The sequence below is a fragment of the Perissodus microlepis genome, chromosome 18, assembly GCF_051167445.1.
Source record: "Perissodus microlepis isolate ML-2025 ecotype Zambia chromosome 18, ASM5116744v1, whole genome shotgun sequence".
Taxonomy (NCBI): Eukaryota; Metazoa; Chordata; class Actinopteri; order Cichliformes; family Cichlidae; genus Perissodus; species Perissodus microlepis.
In genome coordinates, this window is record NC_140478.1 from 7435760 (window position 1) to 7455291 (window position 19532).

The 19532-nt window shown below is 41.6% G+C and overlaps 1 protein-coding gene across 2 annotated transcripts in view; it reads right to left on the bottom strand.

Annotated features, from left to right (window-relative positions):
- The window catches only part of cdh24b (cadherin 24, type 2b), a 162907-nt gene that overhangs the window by 52839 nt on the left and 90536 nt on the right, over window positions 1-19532 (bottom strand). For both annotated transcript variants that reach the window (XM_084912913.1, XM_084912914.1), the window contains exon 5: window positions 14630-14797. In XM_084912913.1, coding sequence (XP_084769039.1) covers window positions 14630-14797 — 168 coding nt within the window. The remainder of the gene's footprint in view (window positions 1-14629; window positions 14798-19532) is intronic.

The window sequence follows — 19532 nt, forward strand, 5'->3', positions numbered from 1 at the left end:
GGTTGGTGGCAGTTTTATCCCAGCTGACCCTGGGTGAGAGGAGGGGTGCACCTTGGACAGTATGCCAGTTCATCACAGGGCTAACACAGAGTGGCCTTTGCTTGCATCAGTTCTAGAGCTATAATCACCACAGTTTTCTCTGTGACCAAGAGGACGGTCCCCCCAAAAAAGGTTCTCTCATTTCAATTGGGAATAGCACATCTTCTAAAAGGTTTAAACTGTAAATTTGGCAGTATGTGCTATTTTAATACTTGATAAATAGTGGACCAATGGCCACCCCCAAAGGGATTAAAGACCTGGGACCCCCTAGCTTTTGTTTGCAGAACTGAAGAAGCCTTCAGAAACTTAAATAAGTCCGGTCGCCTTCTCTCTAAAGCTCTCAAAGCAACCATGACCTGGATGACTGAGAACCTAACACAGACGTTACTGTACAACAACATCTGCTCATCTTTCTTATATAAGGACCTGTACAAACAATTACAGACTCTTTTCCAATTAAAAAGTTGGCTATGAGATTCTCATAGTGTTGCCCAGTTACATTTGGCCACTTGCCATCAAGCTGCAAGGTTTGCATTTTTGTGGAAGAAATATGTGTTTGCTTTTGTATCCTGGAAAATTAAAAAATGAGAAATATTTAACACAACTTGCAATCTTTAGAATCTTAACATCATTAACAAATATCTCTGATTCCACTGTACACGTGTATATATGTCTGTCTAGACACCATCAGCAAGTACCTCCTAATACAAAGAGAAGAGAAGCAGACGGTGAATTCCACCTGGTGTTTTTATCGTAATTATCATTGTTTTACACTTATTAATAATGGTGCTGGCAGATGTTGCCTCAATTAAAATAAATGTGTATACTGAGAACAAAAAAAAACTGTCATTCACAACAATATAGAAAATATGTTTTTAAAAAGTTTACGAGACTACTTTTGAGAAATATTTTCCCTCCTGTTTAGCACACTCTATGAAAAGCAGTTTACTCTGCACTGTTGCAAAATGAGCCTGATGAGAATTGAACCCTTAATTGCAAGTGCAGCAGTTACAACACACGGGCTAAACCACACGGGAGTTCTCGTACAGTTGTGCAATAACTATGACTGCGCAGATGCACAGCTTCAACGATGTCTGGAGAGAGAAAAACACCACCTACAGATAAAAAAAAAAACAGACAGATGTTTTCATCTGAAGCCCAGACTGTGGATGTTTCCTTTCACCTTTCAAGTCAGAATAGTTTAGAGTTTTGATGAAAGTCTGCTTCCTTCTCCAAGCAAGTATATATGGATAAATGCAGGACGAGCCTTCTGTCTTCCTTCAGTCTCTACCCCTGTATTTACTGCTTTACTTTTCTTTTTCAAACCAGCCGTGTGTATAACCACAGAGGTGTCTCTGCAGTGGCCAGAAGTAAATGGAAAGATCATCTAAACTGTTATAATTAACAAGTCAACTAAAAGCAATGAAAAAATAGGAGCACGTGGAACCATATATGCTTTTGAAAGTGACTAAATGGTTAGAATAGCTTGCTGACAGTAAACAGTAGCAAACATAATTGGCTGATAGTGTGGATAGTCAGAGCATTATCATTCCCAAAGCGTAACATAACGATGATTTGCCACGGCCCAAGGCGTCACATAGTAACACAAGAAGTACCCTTCCACGTCCTTATGAAACGCTCTGGGTTCTCAATGGAATCCAATAGAAAGCTGCTCGCAGCGGTAAAACACGCTTAGAGCAGAGCCCTAACGTTAACCATAACCTTAATTCTAACACAGTGTTTTCCAAAGTGATTCAGGATCTGAAAGTGAACAGATTTAACGTACATAACGCTTTGTTAGGTTGATTTTCATGTCAACAGTAAAACACATGTATAAATTCATTCCAACCCGCTCTCATGCCTCCCAACGCGTAACATCCCAACAATCTGTCACAGTCATCGGTATGTTACGTATTGGGATGAGAACGTGTTGGTTCTGGAATAAAACTGTCAATAAAAAGGTTTTTAGTTATTTTTCTCAAATTAATGGCAACAGAACAAACAAATCTAAACATTATGGATACTGTCACAGCGAGGTGCGCCGGTGTGAAGATGAGGTGGACCCAGAAGCAGACACGGTGGAGACAAAACTACGTTTCAAAAATAAAGCGAGCCTTTATTTGGCTGACAGAATAAATAAACAAACAAAACGGCAAACAAGACTATGACCTTTTTAAACTATGACCTTGACAAGGAAAACATGGGGGTATATGCAGACGACGTGACGCTGAACACGGAGACTGAGGACTTAAATACACACATGAGGTGATTAGGGGAAGTGGGGTCACATGAGGACACAGCTGACTAGAATGAAACATAATGACAGGATACAATGAGCAAAGAACACCAGACTCTTTCAAAATAAAACAGGAACCATTATAGACGCAGACATGAGATGAACTTTCAAACAAAAAAAACAGACGACAGACATGAAACATGACAGGTAGACACACTAAACAACAATGGGAACCTACCACAGGCATAACTGAGAATACACTGAGGACAAGAACATGTAGTGAACAGAAACAGATGCAAAGAGTAACCTAAACTAAACCAATAACTCAAAGCAACCTGATAATGCAAGAAATAAAGCTCCTTATAATATGCCTAGGAACACAAATATAAAAACCTCAAAACAGATACATATAAAACTGACCAATGACTATCTGTTAAATGGAGTAAAAGCAGTGGATGAACGTCTGAAATAACTGCTGACAAATGTACAGTTAACTGCCAATACATTTGGAAATGTCAAACTTAAACTTTTGCACATCCAGTTGAAGAAGAGTTTAATTTGGGAATGGGTTTAACTGTCCATCTGACAGGGCTGTGGGGGTATGGTGGATGAAAAAGGTTGGGAACCACTGATGTACATCAAACAATAAGAAACTCCTATCTATCTGTAACCCATTCAAACAGCGGGAAGCTGCAGATTTCAGCAAGGCCCCGCAGGGTCCATCTTGGCATCACGTCTGTCTCCTGCATCCTACAAAGTTTACTTTGTATCCCTTCTGCTCACAGACTGATCATCTGTTTACCCAATATGGCGAGGTATATTTATGATTTATAAGAATGCCGTAAACCGTCTCGGGAGAGCTTAGTTTGGCCTTGCCTGCCTTTATGTTTAAGGGATGAGAATGCAGGACTGAGGCGATTCGTTTTGCACCCCTGAGGCAGAGTAGTTTACCCACCGCCGTTTTTCTGACACAGACCGTATAGTAGATGGAGCCACTTATCATATCTTGGGGGAGATGACTTGCTGGCCCGTTTCCAGCTGTGTTTTTGAGGATCCCAGGGAGAATAGGGTCAAGAGTGCGGTGAGGGCAGGAGAGGATGGCAAAAAAAAAAAAAAAAAAACCTCAGGGAGCATGTTCACTTGGCTGCTCAGGGATCCTCAAAGGGTTAGGGTGGGGATTGTAAATGTTCAGCCAAGTGGACATCAATGTAGTTCTGCAGTAGCGGGGGAAAAGGGATTTTAAGAGACTCTTGAAGAGTGCTCTTATCTGTCCAGTTCATTTCCAAGAATCCATTTTTATGGCCTAGAGTTTGAGGCAGGATTTGCCCATGTATACCACAGGAGGCAGGGTAAATGAAAGAAAAAAACAAAGAAAAACACACACACACTCGCATTAATGTGAGATAGCTAGCAATGGCCTGCCACACCCTGTTGAGGATGTAGCGCTCACAGTCCAGCGACTCCATTCATCAAGCTCGACAGAGAGAAAAAGAGTGCTGCAGAGGGAAGGATGGAAGAAGTAAACAGGGACTGGGAGGTGAAAGGTACCTTTGCAAGACAACACCACAACGACTGAGTGCTCAGGAACGACAGCAGGTAAAGCCAGGTAAGCACAAAACAGACGGCAAGCGAGGAAGCACTGATGGAAGGAATTGAAAGGAGGGAAAGGTTTAGACGCTGCTGAGAAGGTTCCCATTAACATGGAAATCACTTCCTCTTCTCCGGCTCTCCATGGCTCACTGATGGCTCGGCAAAAAGAGAATGGCTTTAGCTCCTATTATTCTGCGTGAGGGGGCACACTGCCAGGTCAGATGAAAAAGTAATGCAGAAAATAAAAAAATAAAAAAAACTGTCAAGGCAGTCTCTTTGCGTCCTGTCGCCTTGCATTTTTTGTGCTTTCCCTGCGAGCAAAGGGCCCGGGAGTTGCTGGAAAAGGTGTGATGGAGTCACCTAATTTCCACAGAAGCCAGAGCTGATACACAAACTAACGAAAAAGGAAGCAGGGACAGGAAAAGGCCCTGTTTGGAGAGTTTAATTAAGTTTTAAATTTCCAAGTTTCTCCTCTTGCGATGGCAGGAAAAGTGTGGAGAATGTAAGAGCCTCTCGGGCCGGATTGCCTACATGTAGGTCTTTTGGAAACCTCGTGTTGTATAGGATGATTACTGCGCAATGAATCTCTGCTCAGAGGCTCTGTTGGCTGCACGGGATTGCTTCAGAAAAGCTCATCAGGGGGAAGCTCTGCCTGCGGATTCCTCACAGGAGCTGCCAATTTGATGTGGTTCTAATGTCAGCGTAAAGCCTCATTTGCTGTGCATGTATATGTGAGGAAGAACAAGAGAGTGCAAGAGAGGGGAAAAAAGGGGGGTAAAATGAAAAAAAAGAAAGCCATTACCAACAAGGCCAGCTAACCCTGCTACTTTAACGCTCACGCAAACTGCTGGGTGCAAGGCACGCACACGCATGAACACGTAACGTGCAGGCGATGCAGTTAGTGGGCTGCAGCAGAATTCATACCCACGCAGGGTGAAAGCCTAGAGGAATCTATCCAAGCAGAGCTCTGTACTGTGCCACCATTGACTCCAGGGCACTGCAATGGCAGGCCTAATTGTGCGTTGTGATATGAGGGAGCCATTTCAGGAAAAGGCTTTTCATGCCTCGACGCTATCTCACGCCTCTGAGCTGGCTGCATATACGGAGTGTTTTTTCTTTTTTTTTTTGCTTAAGCGCTGCACTGCATGTGGCATTGTACGTGTTAGTGAGCAAGTGCGCACATGTGAATTCTCCAAGAAGGTCTTACAACACATATAATCAGCTAAAAACAGGGTTCCCCCTCGTATCTTCCACCCAAATCCAGCTGAATCAGGCGCCTCGCAGCTCGAGGACAGCGAAGCCTCCAGAGGACAAGAAACAACGAAAAAAAAGATGCTGAGAGCTGCTTGTGCAAACAGACTAATGTTTCATCACTGCTCTTTATATCAGTCCATGGGCACACAATAGTATTTCCAACTTAGTCTCAACAATTAAAAGCTGTGAGTTAAAGGCCGCTTCAGTATGCACAGCTTTCAACAAAATCCAGTAATCCAGCCCTAAACTCGTCATATAAACTGCAGAGAAACGCACATGTATACGTTAACAGCTGCAGGCACATCTGTGTGTCTGCATCGCAGCTCCTGAACACATCAGTGAAAACCTGCTTCATTTCATTTCCCAGCATCGCTTCTGCTCTGCGTGAGCTGAAGGGATTTTTAGTTAGCCTGATTATCACTGTCGCCACAAAACCATTTGCTTTTACTCCCCTCTTTCCTCTCCCCGTCTCCATCCCTCCGTTCTGTCGTCTCCCTCCTCCCTCCTTCACGCTTTGGTGAACTTGCCCCCAGGACTTGCTTTCATGCATTCTAAAGAGTGGCGGCTTCGTGTCTTTATCGTCCCAGTCCAAACAATGGGAGACGTCAGCACGTGGGTGGCGATCATTGGACAGTGCGACGGGGACGGGGGCGGCCGCGTTGGACCGGATTGGCCTGCGCGTGTGTCCCCTAACTCTGATGAGCCCATTACTAGTCCACAAAATGCACATTAGTCATGGCATTTAACTAAATTCATTATCGATGCCCTATTGAAGGGGACGTGTGTTATTTTCGATATGCATTAGATTCCGCTGAATGTGATTGGACTGCTAAGAAGATAAGAAGAGAAAATGATGTTGGCTCATGCCAGCTGGTTTCACTGTTACATACAAATCACAAATTCTAACCTGCACCACCCTCCCTCATGTTCTCCTTATGTTATTTTTTAAACATTAATACTGCGCAAATAATTCTTCATGATTAAACTTTGATGACCAACATTAACCCCAGGCGAGGAATTTATTGCTTGGTGGGGATGGCAAATGTTCATTAACAGTAGCCACAGTAGTTTACGGTGGGACTGTGAAAGTGAATGGTTTGACGAGTGGGATTTCTCAGCACAGACACTTTCTGCCACAATGACTAAAAATGATTGTGCGCTGAGGGTGTTTTAAAACAGGAACAGATGGGAGAGTGTGCGATAAGGGACACAAGGGTACCGGGTGTGTGAAGAGCACACACTGAGAGCGAGTGGGAGTCAGGAGTGTGTCCGTATGCGTGCGCGTGTGTGCCTGTGTGTGTCTGCATGCGCTGGCAGGCAGGGATGTGTGCACGTCTCTGGGTCTGACAGGAGATGACAACGTCTGTCACTTCTGTGCGTCCCCGTCTCCTAACCTCTGACTGATCTCGCAAGCGCGCGCGAACATGCACGCGTGGGCGCGTGCACAAACACGAGCGCAGGTATCAGAGGCCGAAAAGCATTAACAACTGCAGGAGGAGCTCGAGCCACAGATAAAGAACACACGCACAGGTTAAGCCATTGTGTCAATCTGTGTGTACACGTTTAGCTCGCCCACTCATCCCTCTTTGTTGTCCTTACGCCTCTTTTTTGGTTTTTGCGCGTCTCATTCTCACTAAAGGACATAATACCCTTTTTAATGCCTACCGATTCCCTCCATTTCAATTACACCCCCGCGCCCGTACTTGCACATTTGTCTCCTTGTCTCCTCAGCCTCTCTGTGGTTTCCTCTACATTCTCTGAGCCATTTCTCACCCACTCCCCGTTCGCTCCCTCGTGTTGTCTCACTCCTTTGACAACTTTATCGCACCTTCCTCAGCGTCTCCATCTTTCTCTTTTTCTCTTCTCTTTCAGGAAAAAAAGGGCGCTCTTGAACATACATGCACACCGAGTTTTGTATTCACTCGCACACACACCTCCCCGTTCTCTCGTTCTGTCTCCTCCCATTCACACTCTCTCTATTACATCCGAGCTCTCCAGGGAAATGAATTAGTAATATTTATGATGAAGCCTTTTCCGAACTACTCCCTCTATCGCTCCTTCTCCCTCTGTCTCTTCTCCCCGGTGCATAAAATGACACTGATCTTATCGGCGCTACCTATGTAGTCATCTGTCAGCTCATCTATCTTTCCATCCATCAAACTGCTGGGAGAGTGATGGCTCCCTCAACGTTTTTATGTGGCACCGTTGGCAAGCCAAGGTTGTTTGGAAACCACATAAAAACAGGAAAGCGGCACCTGAGCCTCCGTCTGTGGAGTTGTCACCGTGCAGAGTTGTAGCTGCTCATGCCCAGTACATTTCAGCAAGCACAAGTTATGAGTCTCCAGATGCATTTGGGAATTTCTATGAGTCTGCTGCTCCAACTGTTACAAGATTCTGAATCAATGTTTTGCCCTTTGACAGCTGACAGACGTATTCGAGGTGGTAGAATTGGTGTACAGATAGGATTGGGCCAGATCAAATCAAATGCTGACATTTCACCGAGAAGACGCATACACAGAGTGACATTTCACTTTCAGTTTTTTTAAGTGGTCCTGATTTCAAATGTGGTTTTGAATAATTTTTGATTTGGATCACTTAATAAAGTAGATTTTGATGATTTGCCCCACTCTTTGACATGCTTTAATTGTTCTCAATCTGCTTTTAAAGCCCTGGCTCTGAAATACAAGCCCCTTTCTTTTAGCCCACAGTGCTATGCGCACATTTTAAAGTGTTTATCTATTCAATAGCTTTAGCACTGCGTTTGCATGAAATGTTATAGTACGGCGTAACATAATTACAACAGCTAGGACCAATAAGGACTACGACAGAGTTTCTTATCGTGATCTCATAATTCTAAATTAGTATGATGAGGACAAACTAAAGCAATGTGAGGAAAGCGATTAGGCTTTGTGAAAAGCCCGAGGACTTTACTGAATGTATTTCATTAACAAGAAATGCGCAGACCCAAGAGGAACCTTCCTATGTTATGTTTGAGGATGTTTTTTAAAGAGTTTAAAAAATGTTAAGAGGTGACCAATCAAACCTTTTTTTTTAAACAGTACAGTATTCATTAGTTAAGATTTCTCTAAAGCAAGGTCTCCTACTGGCTTTCACAATATGTTTCCACTATACTGTTTTTTTTTTTTTATCACAGGGCTCAGCTTTTTATTCATATTCTCTCCTTTTTGATTTCTTTATCGATATATATAACTGGAGAAAAATGTAGCCAATTCCATCTGCTGGCAAGGATTTTGTGATTAATTGTTGAAGCCTCCTGAAGAGCTTTTAGTAAATTCAGGATGGGGGGGTGGGGGGGATTTCTCAAATGACTTTATCCAAGGTCAAAAATGAGATCTCAAGCTTAAACTCAACCCAGCACAAGTGAGACATCCAGACGCTTGCAAGTGGACCTTGAATTGTGTATATATTGTCAATATATCATATATAATTCCATAAATAATCACAGGGAACCTGAGGCTACCTTCCACTTCCATTTCAAATACACAAGTTAGATGATAAAAATTTAGGAGGTGAGATCAAAGTGCAGAGCTCCCAAAGCTGCATTTGTGCCTGGAAGATAAACGTTACATCTTATACAGTGTAATGTACACCTATAAATACTTTACGCACATACATGACTGAGTTACATGAATACAGTAAAACAGTGTCCTCAGCTAACATTATGGCAGAAGTCTGATCTGTCAAAAGCACATGGCCGTGTTAGTGTATAACACTCTGATCTTAACTGGGTCGCTGCTAATATTAAGTCCATCAATATGTGATTATTATAATGAAATGAAATGATCCCCATTTTCCATCTAACATTCATCTCTGTGTTTTCTAATACACTGCAGTTTTCTAATGCAACAGGCAGAACTGGGTCATGTTTATTTTTGTGTTCTTGAGATGTCAGGTGTTTGCACATCTTTGCTTTCCTTTTCTTTGTTCTGTCTTTTATGTGCCATTTTCTCAGGTGTAGAAAATGCTACAGGGCAATATTAGCATTTAATTTTGATAGCGTGTGTGAAAGGTTTTTTAAAACAAAATGAGGTTGAAAAGGTAAAGGTTGGATGATTTTGATAAAGTTTTAAAAGTGTAATTTTTTTTTTCTTTTAAAGGCTTTAAGAAAAAAAGGGCATCTTAAAATTTTAACCATGTTTCCCTCCCTTATCGAGTGGTAGGACTTTAAAAAAAAAAAGGGTTATGTGTTAATAAATAAAGTGGTCATCTTATTTTTAGGTACTCTTCCAGCCGTTGAGCTAGCCTCTTTTTCAATTTATCCTAGGGAGAATTCAGCTTGGAGTACACACAGCCATAAATTATTCAGCTATAGTAAACATGGGAAAACATGTCTGAATAAATGACTACATGGAAACAAGGGTATGAAATTTCAAATCAGCCCTCAAACAACACCACTATGGTCCTGCTACAAATTATATGAAGCTGTGGAAGCCCTATCGTCTTTGCCGGATTTCCAGAAGAGTAGAAAGTCATTTACTATAGCAGTCCTGAAGCGGGGTGACAGAGAGTTAATTATTTGTATTTGATACCCAGTACCCATGTTTACTTTCACACAATTACTCATCCATGTATTCCACTTTGCACCGGCATAATTAACAGCTTAATAAGGAAAAGAGCTGATGTGAAATGAGACAGTAACAGACAGCCGTCTGGCTTGTTAACGACGCGTCGCTGAAAACAAACATTTTTCAGTTTACTTGTGTCATAAAAAGCAGACCCGCTGAGAAGCGGGTATTCCCAGTATTAACACTTCTAAGTGGAATCATGTTTCTGGGATAAAACTTCTATAACTCTGAATTCGTGTCAGGAGGCTACAGAAAACGATTCCTCGCTGCTTTTGCGTTGTTGCCGTACACAGCTGTTCAAAAAGCGCTTTTTCTTTAACAATTTGATATGGATGGGTCTAAAATTAAAAGCCTTCCCTGCACCAAAGAACTAAAATCTAAAAGAAACAAGGTCCTGTCCAAATACATTTGGAGCACAATGCATGCCATTTGATAAAGAGTGTTTAGAGCGTTATGTTTGCCAGTGAAGCATCTGAAAATATCCCACAATCTCCACTAATCATTTAGACAAAAAAACCTCCAATCTGCACCGTAGCCTACTTTCCCTTTGCTATACTGCCTCCTCCGGGCACAATCCCCGATGGCTTTCAAAACTGAGCACACAACAAACCCACTTAGTTCCTAAAATCATGTTTTGGATAGTGAGAAATTCAAGGGCTCTGTGAAGAGACGAGCCCACAAAGCAGGCTGGTTTTTTTCCTTCTTGTTAAGGCTATAATGTACAGCCAATACCTGGTTCATACGTACCAGTGTAATCCTTTCCCTTTGCTAAATGCCACAAGGAATAAGCAGTGTTGACCTTGGGAGACGCGGGAGCCGGATTTGAGGGTGTCTTTTTAAAAGCCTGGGTGTGTAATTGAGTAGAGCGGCGGGGTGGCAGGCTTTGATGGTGTTCGCGCAAGCACAAGAGAGCATGAGTGCGTGAGGTGAAAGAAAAAAAAGGCAAGCAGAGGCTCAGGGATACACACAGACATACAGAAAAACGTAGGAATATGTGGACTGTTTGCACACCGAGACACACACACAAATTCTCTAGGTTACGTGTAGGTTAACATCAGCGCATTCAGCAAAGCAAACTCATACAGGGAGTCATCAGAAGAACATGAGGAGGTAACAGCCAACAGATTTTGGTGCACGGTGAAGGTTTAAAGGAGCTACCAGCACCGTGAGACTCCTCATCACCCACAAAGATCAAAACAGGGCCCAGCTTTCCTCCAAGAAGCCCTCCAGGCCTCAGGTCCAAAACACCATCCTTGATGGAGGTTCAGCTCAGTTAGCAAATCTGCTACTCCAGTACATCATTACCCCAATTTTGGCAAAGCTTTTATCAAATAGCACATCACCCTGTGCAAGTAATGCATGTGGAACGTAGACTGATCCAACAGTTGCACAGGTTGTGGGAGTAGTGCTGCGGTTTGTTTCTATTGTTTTAACTTGCTGCTTACCCTTGGTTTCATTCACCGGTTAGATTCAGCCACTAAAAACTAACTGATTAACTTCGAAACAGGTCGTTGTTTGGGTTAAAACATGTCTTTGTACCCTGAAAAATTGCATTTACCAAATGGGTTTGGATGTGACACCAAGGAGTACTTTAAAGTGTTCATATTTGATGAGATATTTGATGGCTGTCACAAAAGAGAAGTATTTGAGACTCCAGCAGGGAGACCTGGCTAAAGGGACAGGTGCGTGTCACTGCTCTACATTCACTAAGAACATATTGTGGATTTACTCACTGCTCATTAAAAAAAAATGATCAGGTGGTGCTATAACAGAGGCTGTTACACAGCTTAGAACGTGCTACTTGGGAAGCATATGAGTAAGCCATCAGTTATTCTACATTACCTCAAATGACACTGAAGCTAACGTAGCAAGCTAAGCTACAAAAGCCTTTCAAAGATATTACATTTTAAGCTACGTTTAAAACAAATTACTTTAAATGAACCAAATTGGTGAATAAAAGTATCAGTGAAACAGATCTGCAGTTCATTTAAATTCTGTATTTAACAAGAGGTGCTCTCACAGCTCCAAAACCTTGGAAATTTGGCAACAAAAACAATGAAACTCGTGAATTTTTCAAAGCACAGTCATGGCACAGACCAAGTCTCAAGCTCCTGAGTCTGTATTCCTTTGCTCCCGTGTTAGACCTCATTCCAAGAATTGGTACATGATGTCACTGTCAAATGGAAGCGGTTCTGTCGGCTTTACCCGCATAACTGTGTTCGGTGATGGAGTCATGCATGCATCTTGAGTTTTCCATCAGATTTTAGCTGAAAGCTTCCCTGTGCTTGAGCATCGGAAATGCTCTACAGCTCCTGTGGTTTCTGATACACTACGGCACTTTCACCCCATGCTGTTTGATTTAGAAAACAGTGACTTTTTCAGCACAGCACAGAGAAATGCAAACTAGTTATACTGCTACTAAGATTGTAACTCTATCTAAACTCTAAACACACTGTTATGATCAGCATACATATCGACAGCTGTTATTGATAAATAAAATGTCTAAATATTACCAAGAAATATTAAAATCCCACTACCATGTGAGCTAAAATCCTTATTCTGACAACGAAATTATATGAAATCCGTTTAATTATAAGTTTCTGACTCAGTGACTTGTATGAAAACTGGGAGAAGCTCAACAACAAGCAATTGCTGTATCTTTCAAACTTAATGTCTGAGTACGCTTGGTTCAGTCACACATTTAAAATGACTTTGCCTTGAATTTCATTTATAGAAAAGAATTTCAAATTGTAGTCGCTCCTATTTTACAACAGCCTTCAGATCACACCAAAGCTCAATCACTTTTTCAAAGTTCTAATGAAAAGAAAAAACGTGTAAGAATGCAATTGCTATGCCAAAGATGCTTTATGCTGTTATTTTTTATCTATCTATCTATCTATCTATCTATCTATCTATCTATCTATCTATCTATCTATCTATCTATCTATCTATCTATCTATCTATCTATCTTATTAACACTTTTAGTAAAGTAACTTACAGTACTGTACAGTCTTGAGGCGATCCTCTTTTCTCCATATATTGCTAAGAAAATGGGAAATATGGATCAACCGAAGGCCAAGATGCATCTCTCAGTTCTTGTTTCAGGTCTTTGCTGAATTTTTTAATACCTCTTAAGGACATGACTGTCATATACAGTTGATCTGTTTTAGATCGATTCTTTTGTCCTCCACTTGAGCAGTTCCTTCTGATTTTTTTATTTACATAATGCACACTATGCTGAGATACGCCAAGTATTCAGCTAATAGTTCTTGTTACCAAAATACTGCTTTATATTTGTCAAACTATGATAGATTCTTGGTACATTTTTATAGATACAACTGAAGAAACTGTTACACATTATATGCTTTTATTAGAGGCTAAGTGTAAGAGTGCCTAAAGATCCATCATCTATCCTACAGATACAATTTAAAATGGGTTCTTTTATAAGTTGTCTTTGATTTATAGACACAAAACGGGCTCACTACTTGAGTGATGTTTCTTTTTTCAGGCTTTGATGATTCATATCTCAGCGTTAAGTGATAGCACATATTATTAAATAAATACATAAACCTTCTAAAAATGGTCAGTATAAGGACTGGACTGAAAATGACTGGAAATCAGCAAATATCCAAAGAAGAACTTTGAAAGACCCTCAGAAAGCTGAAGGGCTACTGATCAAGACCATTTTAAAAAATTGTAAGAAAGTCAAGGTCCTTGGAAGTAAACTATGCATAGTACTGTATGGTTCCTACCAGCTCCTCTACAGCAGTCATACAAAAGTGATTTCCCAACTCCTGTCCTTGTCACTTTAATTGGAAGAAGGTCAGCAATTAAACTGGAGGAGACGGAGCTGCTTAGAGGAGAAATGGCAGAAAGGACGACCTTAAGTAAAGTACGAGGCGAACCCTGGCGACCAAGGCCACACGATTCTCTTGATCATTCACAGGAGGCCTAACTAGCTTGTCCTTTTGAGGGTATGAAAGAACACACCTACCATTCTTTTGGTGACATACCAAAAAAGAGAATTAATTAATCCCAGCCTGTCTTATTCACATCAGTCTAGTACATGAAGAAGAAGATCAGCGCTGCCTCCTATTTAGAAGAATGATTAACATTATAATCGCCAACAGGACAATAATATCTAATAACCCGTCTTGATTACATCATCTTCACCATTATGCCAACCGCTAATTTGGTCTATATTTTGTTTAATCCACAAGAGTAAATTTTAATTTGATTTCATTTATCAAAAACATATTTCATAGACTGCAAGTACGAAAGACCTATCACATCTATGATTTTTATTAAAACGATGTCATGATTGCAAACAGTGTAATTCAATTAACCATATTAAAAGTTATTAGGAAGCCAATTAGGGTTTCCTACATTGACGTGCTGTCAGATTGTCTGATATAATCTGACAGTGTAGCTGCTGTTGGAAATAGCAGCCGATCTATCATAGCAGAGGCAAGCTAAATCCATGGCTGAATGTTTGATGAGGTACTTTGCAGCCCTGCAGGAATCTCCTCTGCCTGACTGCTGCTGTGAAAATCCTGACAGGACCTGCAGGTCAGAAAGGTCCAACAACTCTTCTGCCTTCTGGTGCAAAACAAACATGGTGTTTATGCTGTTATGCAGCTCAGTGTTTGTTTTCTCTTCATCCCTTCCCTATATTGGAAGCTAGAAACTTTACACAGGCATAACAAAATGGTTAAAAGTACACACAGTTATTTTACACTGGCTGATGGCTCCACTGTTCTTGCACGGCGTGTGCTCTCGTGAGCAGTGGGCAGTATGTACAGTTAGCGTGCATGTATGTGGGATGTGATGCACTCTCTGCAGCAGTAATTTTCCCCAGACTGCTGCCTCTCTATTCCTGTTCTATATTTTATTTGGTAGCGGTATAAGCTGCTGAGTTACTCACTCTGTGTGAAGCGTGGTGGGTTGTCATTAACATCGGTAAGCCTGACGGTTACAGTGGTGGTTCCAGATAATCCTCCTAGGTGCCCCCCCATGTCTTTAGCCTGAAGCACCACCAGGTACTGGTCCTGGGTCTCCCTGTCCATATCGGGTACAGCTGTTCGTAGAATACCTGGAGAAAACACACACATAGGGTAGCATCACAATGACCATGAACCTTGGTTTCTACTACTTGGCAACAAATGATCACAATACATCTGCGTGAGACTGAAACTCTTTTGTGATCAATATTTATAATTTTATGATTAACTGAACTTTCTGGCCTGCGCTCTGTTTTGGAAGAAAATCTCTCTGCACAGCGGGACCTCATCCTGCTCTCTTCACATCTATAACTACCTTACAATCTTCTTACTCTCAGATAAAATATTGCAGTCACACCTTTGGTATGATGATTGTGAATCTATCTGTTAGACATTTGAAGGTACCACTTTCTAATTAGGCACAGCTTTCCGAGTTTACAGTTAATTTGACTGTTTGCAGTAAAATCCACATGCTGTGATCAGTCTTTAAGAATTGCGTTAATGTAATAAGTCTTTATTGATGACTGAGTCAGAACCGCCAATAGATCTGACAAGAACTAAATGTCCTATGAAGTGGTAAATTAATAAACAGACACCGTAACCTTTTATTAATGACTTATTAACATTTATAACAACAGATCTGACTTCCCGTTATGAACTGAGAAAGTCATGACCCTTTATTAAAGACTTCATCAACACCGCAGTTACACATGTGAGGAAGTCATTAATGAAAGGTCATTCTTGATTTCCAGTATGCCATTTAGCCTTCAGGTATAAATGTTAACAAGTTGTTATATAACACAGTTTGGTCCTGATGGTCTGCAACTCTTATTTATAAATCTAAGTACTGGTCATTCCATTAGAGTCACATAAAAACTAATTAGCAGTGTTGCCAGTTTTGAAAAGTACACATTCCCGCAAACTTAAACAATGTACATGCAAAATGAAACAAATGTATCACAAAAAGGTCACAAGCCAGCAGAAAAATACCACTCAGTTGATTTTATTGCAAAAGAATGTCCACTTGTTAACAGGTCATACATAACACCCAAAAATAAAACAACCCACTTTTTATGTGAAAGGGCAAGAATGTCAGCTCTGGCTTTCTATAAAATGCTTGGTCACAGTGATGTATTCCTCAGGCTCAGATTTGTGAGATTTATCCATGATGACGTCGCCCTGTGAGCACGACACAACCACAGTCCTGTTGCACGAGCACTGAAAAAAATGTCAAGTGTGTGCCGCCTGAGGAATGCACTGCCTGTATATTCCTTCACAGCAGTCAAGATGAAATAAAATGGGTTGGGAATTGTCAAATGTTGCTCACTTGTAGCAGAGAATGACAAAATCAACACTCACTTTCTTCCTTTACAGCCGCTAATCATTTGTAGTTTTATGTAGTTAGCTATAAAAAATAGTATTACAGTAAATGGACCGCTTGAATCCCCCATGCAAATATTAATGCAGGCAAACTACCATCAGGCCTCTGCAAAATATAGGTAACGTGCTAGATTAATTACTAATTTCTGAATTATTCATGCACCCTCTGTAAATCAGGTGGGCTAACCCGTGCAAGTTTATTTTGTATATTTTGCAGATAAATACAGTCATGTGAAAACAATGTTTTCATAGGACTCTATGCAGTCCTGTGAAAAACATCATCAGAGCTTCCATAGAAATTAAGAGGGTAAGTAACAGCTTGGTGCTGCTAATCAAATGAACATTGGTAACTAATCATTGGCACCTCTGTAGCTGTTTTGGCAGTTTGCTGGTCTGGAGCATTGAGGTTAATGCAATGCTACAATCTTCCCAGGAGTGTCTGCTGGACAGATGAGACCAAAGCAGAGACTTTTGGCCAAGACACACAGGACTGCACTTGGAGCAAACCAAGCATTGCATATCAACACAAACACTTGTTAAGCATGGTGGTGGAGGGTTGATGATTTGGGCTTGCTTTCCAACCACAGGACCTGGGCACCTTTTGGTCATTGAGTTAACCATGAACTAGTCTTTATATCAAAGTATTCTGGAGCCAAATGTGAGGCCAAATGTTGTCCAAAACTGGGTCATGCAATAAGGCAATGATCCCAAGTGAAGCAGTAAATCTAAAACAGAATAGCATTAAGGTGTTGCAATGAGCCGGTCAAAGTTTAGATCTTAACCTGACTGAAATGTTGCAGTGGGACTTTAAGCTGCGCATAAACAAATAATGCTGCAAAGAGGAGTGGGCCAAAATGTCTCCACAATGATCTGTGAGACAGATAAAATCATCCAGCTGCTGCTTAAGGTAGTTTTACAAACTATTGAATCACAAGCCGTATTTAATTTCTCACAGGACTGCACAGAGCCCTATGAAAACATTCTTTTCACTTGACTGTATGTGTAACTATTCTCATAAATGATTAATTTAAAAGTCCTGACATCCACCAATCAAGTTACTTTTACAATGCACTGAAATCAATTGGGTAAGGTTCTGTTATGTGTGTAGAAGGTTTAGACACCAACAAGTGAGCTTTAAAACAAATAAGGTAAAAAAAAAAAAACAATAAAAAAGTAGAGGAAAGCACAAAGAACAACCTGGGAACATGAGGAGAAGTGGAGGGCAAACAGATGGACGGACAACTGACCGAGGGAGAGAGAAAACTGTCAAGCACACAAAAAAGTAAAAGATATCAAAGCAAAACAAAAAAAAAAAAACTATGAAAGTACGAAAAACTAACACAGAGACAAACAGGAGGGCAGAGACAGAGGAGCATGGCCGACGCGGTGAAAGGAAAACATTAGGAAACACAACAAATGATATCAAATTCATTCAAACTTTACACAAACAGCATGGCAGCACCTTCAACAACTAAACTTGCTTTAATTTTAGATGGTGGCATCTCTGTTGGTACGGTGGTTTACTCATCCTTCCCGTGACAACAGAACTGTAATTTTACTGGTGTACTTAAACAACAGACCAGTTTATGGCATATAAAATTCAGCTTACGACACAATAAACTGTAAAGTTACCACTTATGTTAGCAGTTGTTTTATCATTTCCAAAGCAATCCTCAATTTGTTTCTGTGTTAAAAGCCAGTAATTTGAGTTTAATCGAAGTGTTTTTAAAGTTCTGCTTTGCCCTTTCAAAGCCTATTGGACGATATCGACGTGCGCCGTCACCGAGCTGCTTTTCCTGACAATGTGGCAGTTTTTCTGACATTTTGGAGACACTCACTTTCCATTTGACAGCTACAATATATAACTTAATGTCCCGTTGAAGGCGCACAGAAACACACGTACATAAACAGATATGTGAAAAGGGGGCTCATCTGGAAAAGACAAATCACCACGCTGCAGCAGATAGACATGCTGACAGAGCATAAAATCACGTTCTGTGTCTCATGCTCTTTAGCGGCACACAAAGACGAATCATTTACTCGCGTTCGACATCGATCACCTCCCCCGTGCAAATGACCTCATTCTGCTACATGTGATTGGATGTTGCACATCAAATTCTGCCCGCTCTCGCCCAGCATCAACCAAAAAACACCGGCCTGGATGACTTGGCAGCTCAAGGTGAATCACATTCAGCCTGGGCTGTTTTGAATGCTAACGAACGAACAGGCAGAAATATGTCGAGCTTTCTGAGCAGAATTCATAAACAAACAAAGTAAATGTATGAGCGAACGCGCTCGCCTCCGAGTGCACATTCTGAAAAAGACCCTCGGTGATGGAACCGACGAGAAATGGGGGTGATTGAAAAGAGGGAGATAGGGAGTCGAGAAGAGGAGAGCGGACATGTTCGGAATGCTGAAGCTCTTCTGAAAGCACAGTGTCACGGCTAATACACACTGTGTGGAATTAGGCTTATATTTCAAAGAGTCCTGCAGCTCCCTTTGGTTATTTGAGAGGTCCTCACGTGCCGAGGCAATCAATTACCAGGCATTCACATTCAATGAGCAAAACACGAGTGCTGGCCACCTGTGACTGTGTGGGCAAAATAAACGCTCACATGGAGGCTCTCACTTCTACAGGCAGACAGAAAAAAAAATCTGAAAAAGTTATGGAGTATATATGGAGTTTTACTGTGAAACTTAATGTCTCTTCAATGCGCGCTGCCTATCAAAGCAGCACCTACAACATCAAGACAGTCAGAGCTCCATTTCTGACTAAACAGAGCTAAAAGTCCCCTCCGAGGAAGACTGCTAAAAAAGTAATCATCATAAAGTTAAATAAATAAATTAATAAATAAAGCGCCCTCCTCTGCCCTCAACCCCTATACGCTCGACAATAAAACTTTTTGCCCTCAGGTGACGTGTGCGAGACTCCGACACGGTGACAACAGGCATGCCAGACGCCTTCTTCAAGCCCTTTTGTAATCTGCCCTGCATCAGAGATCATAAGCCTTCGCTGACGTGTGTCTTTAAACGCGTCTTTTTCGCTTTTGCTTCACCCAGAAATAATAATATTAGGCTGTTGTTCGGCACACGCAGCCTGGCGGCGTGAATACATTTCTGCCAGCTCATGCTGGAGCAAACTGCAGAGGGGGAAAGAGGTGGAGGTGGGGGAAGTGGGGGGGGGGGGGGGGGGGGGCGGGGGGTGTGCTTGAAAGACCAAGTGTGTGTGTGTTTGATGGGGCACAAGTGGGAAAAGGGGAAGAGAGAAAGATGGATGACTAAGTGTGACAAGAGAATGGGAGTTGCACTGGGGGGGAAGTGTTGCTTTCAGTGTGTGTGTGTGTGTGTGAAAGTCAGAGACATGTTTCTGTACTCATGCATGCAGGTCCACGGGTTCCCCAGTGTTTCACTCCACCTGTGTCTCACACACATCTGCACGAACACGTG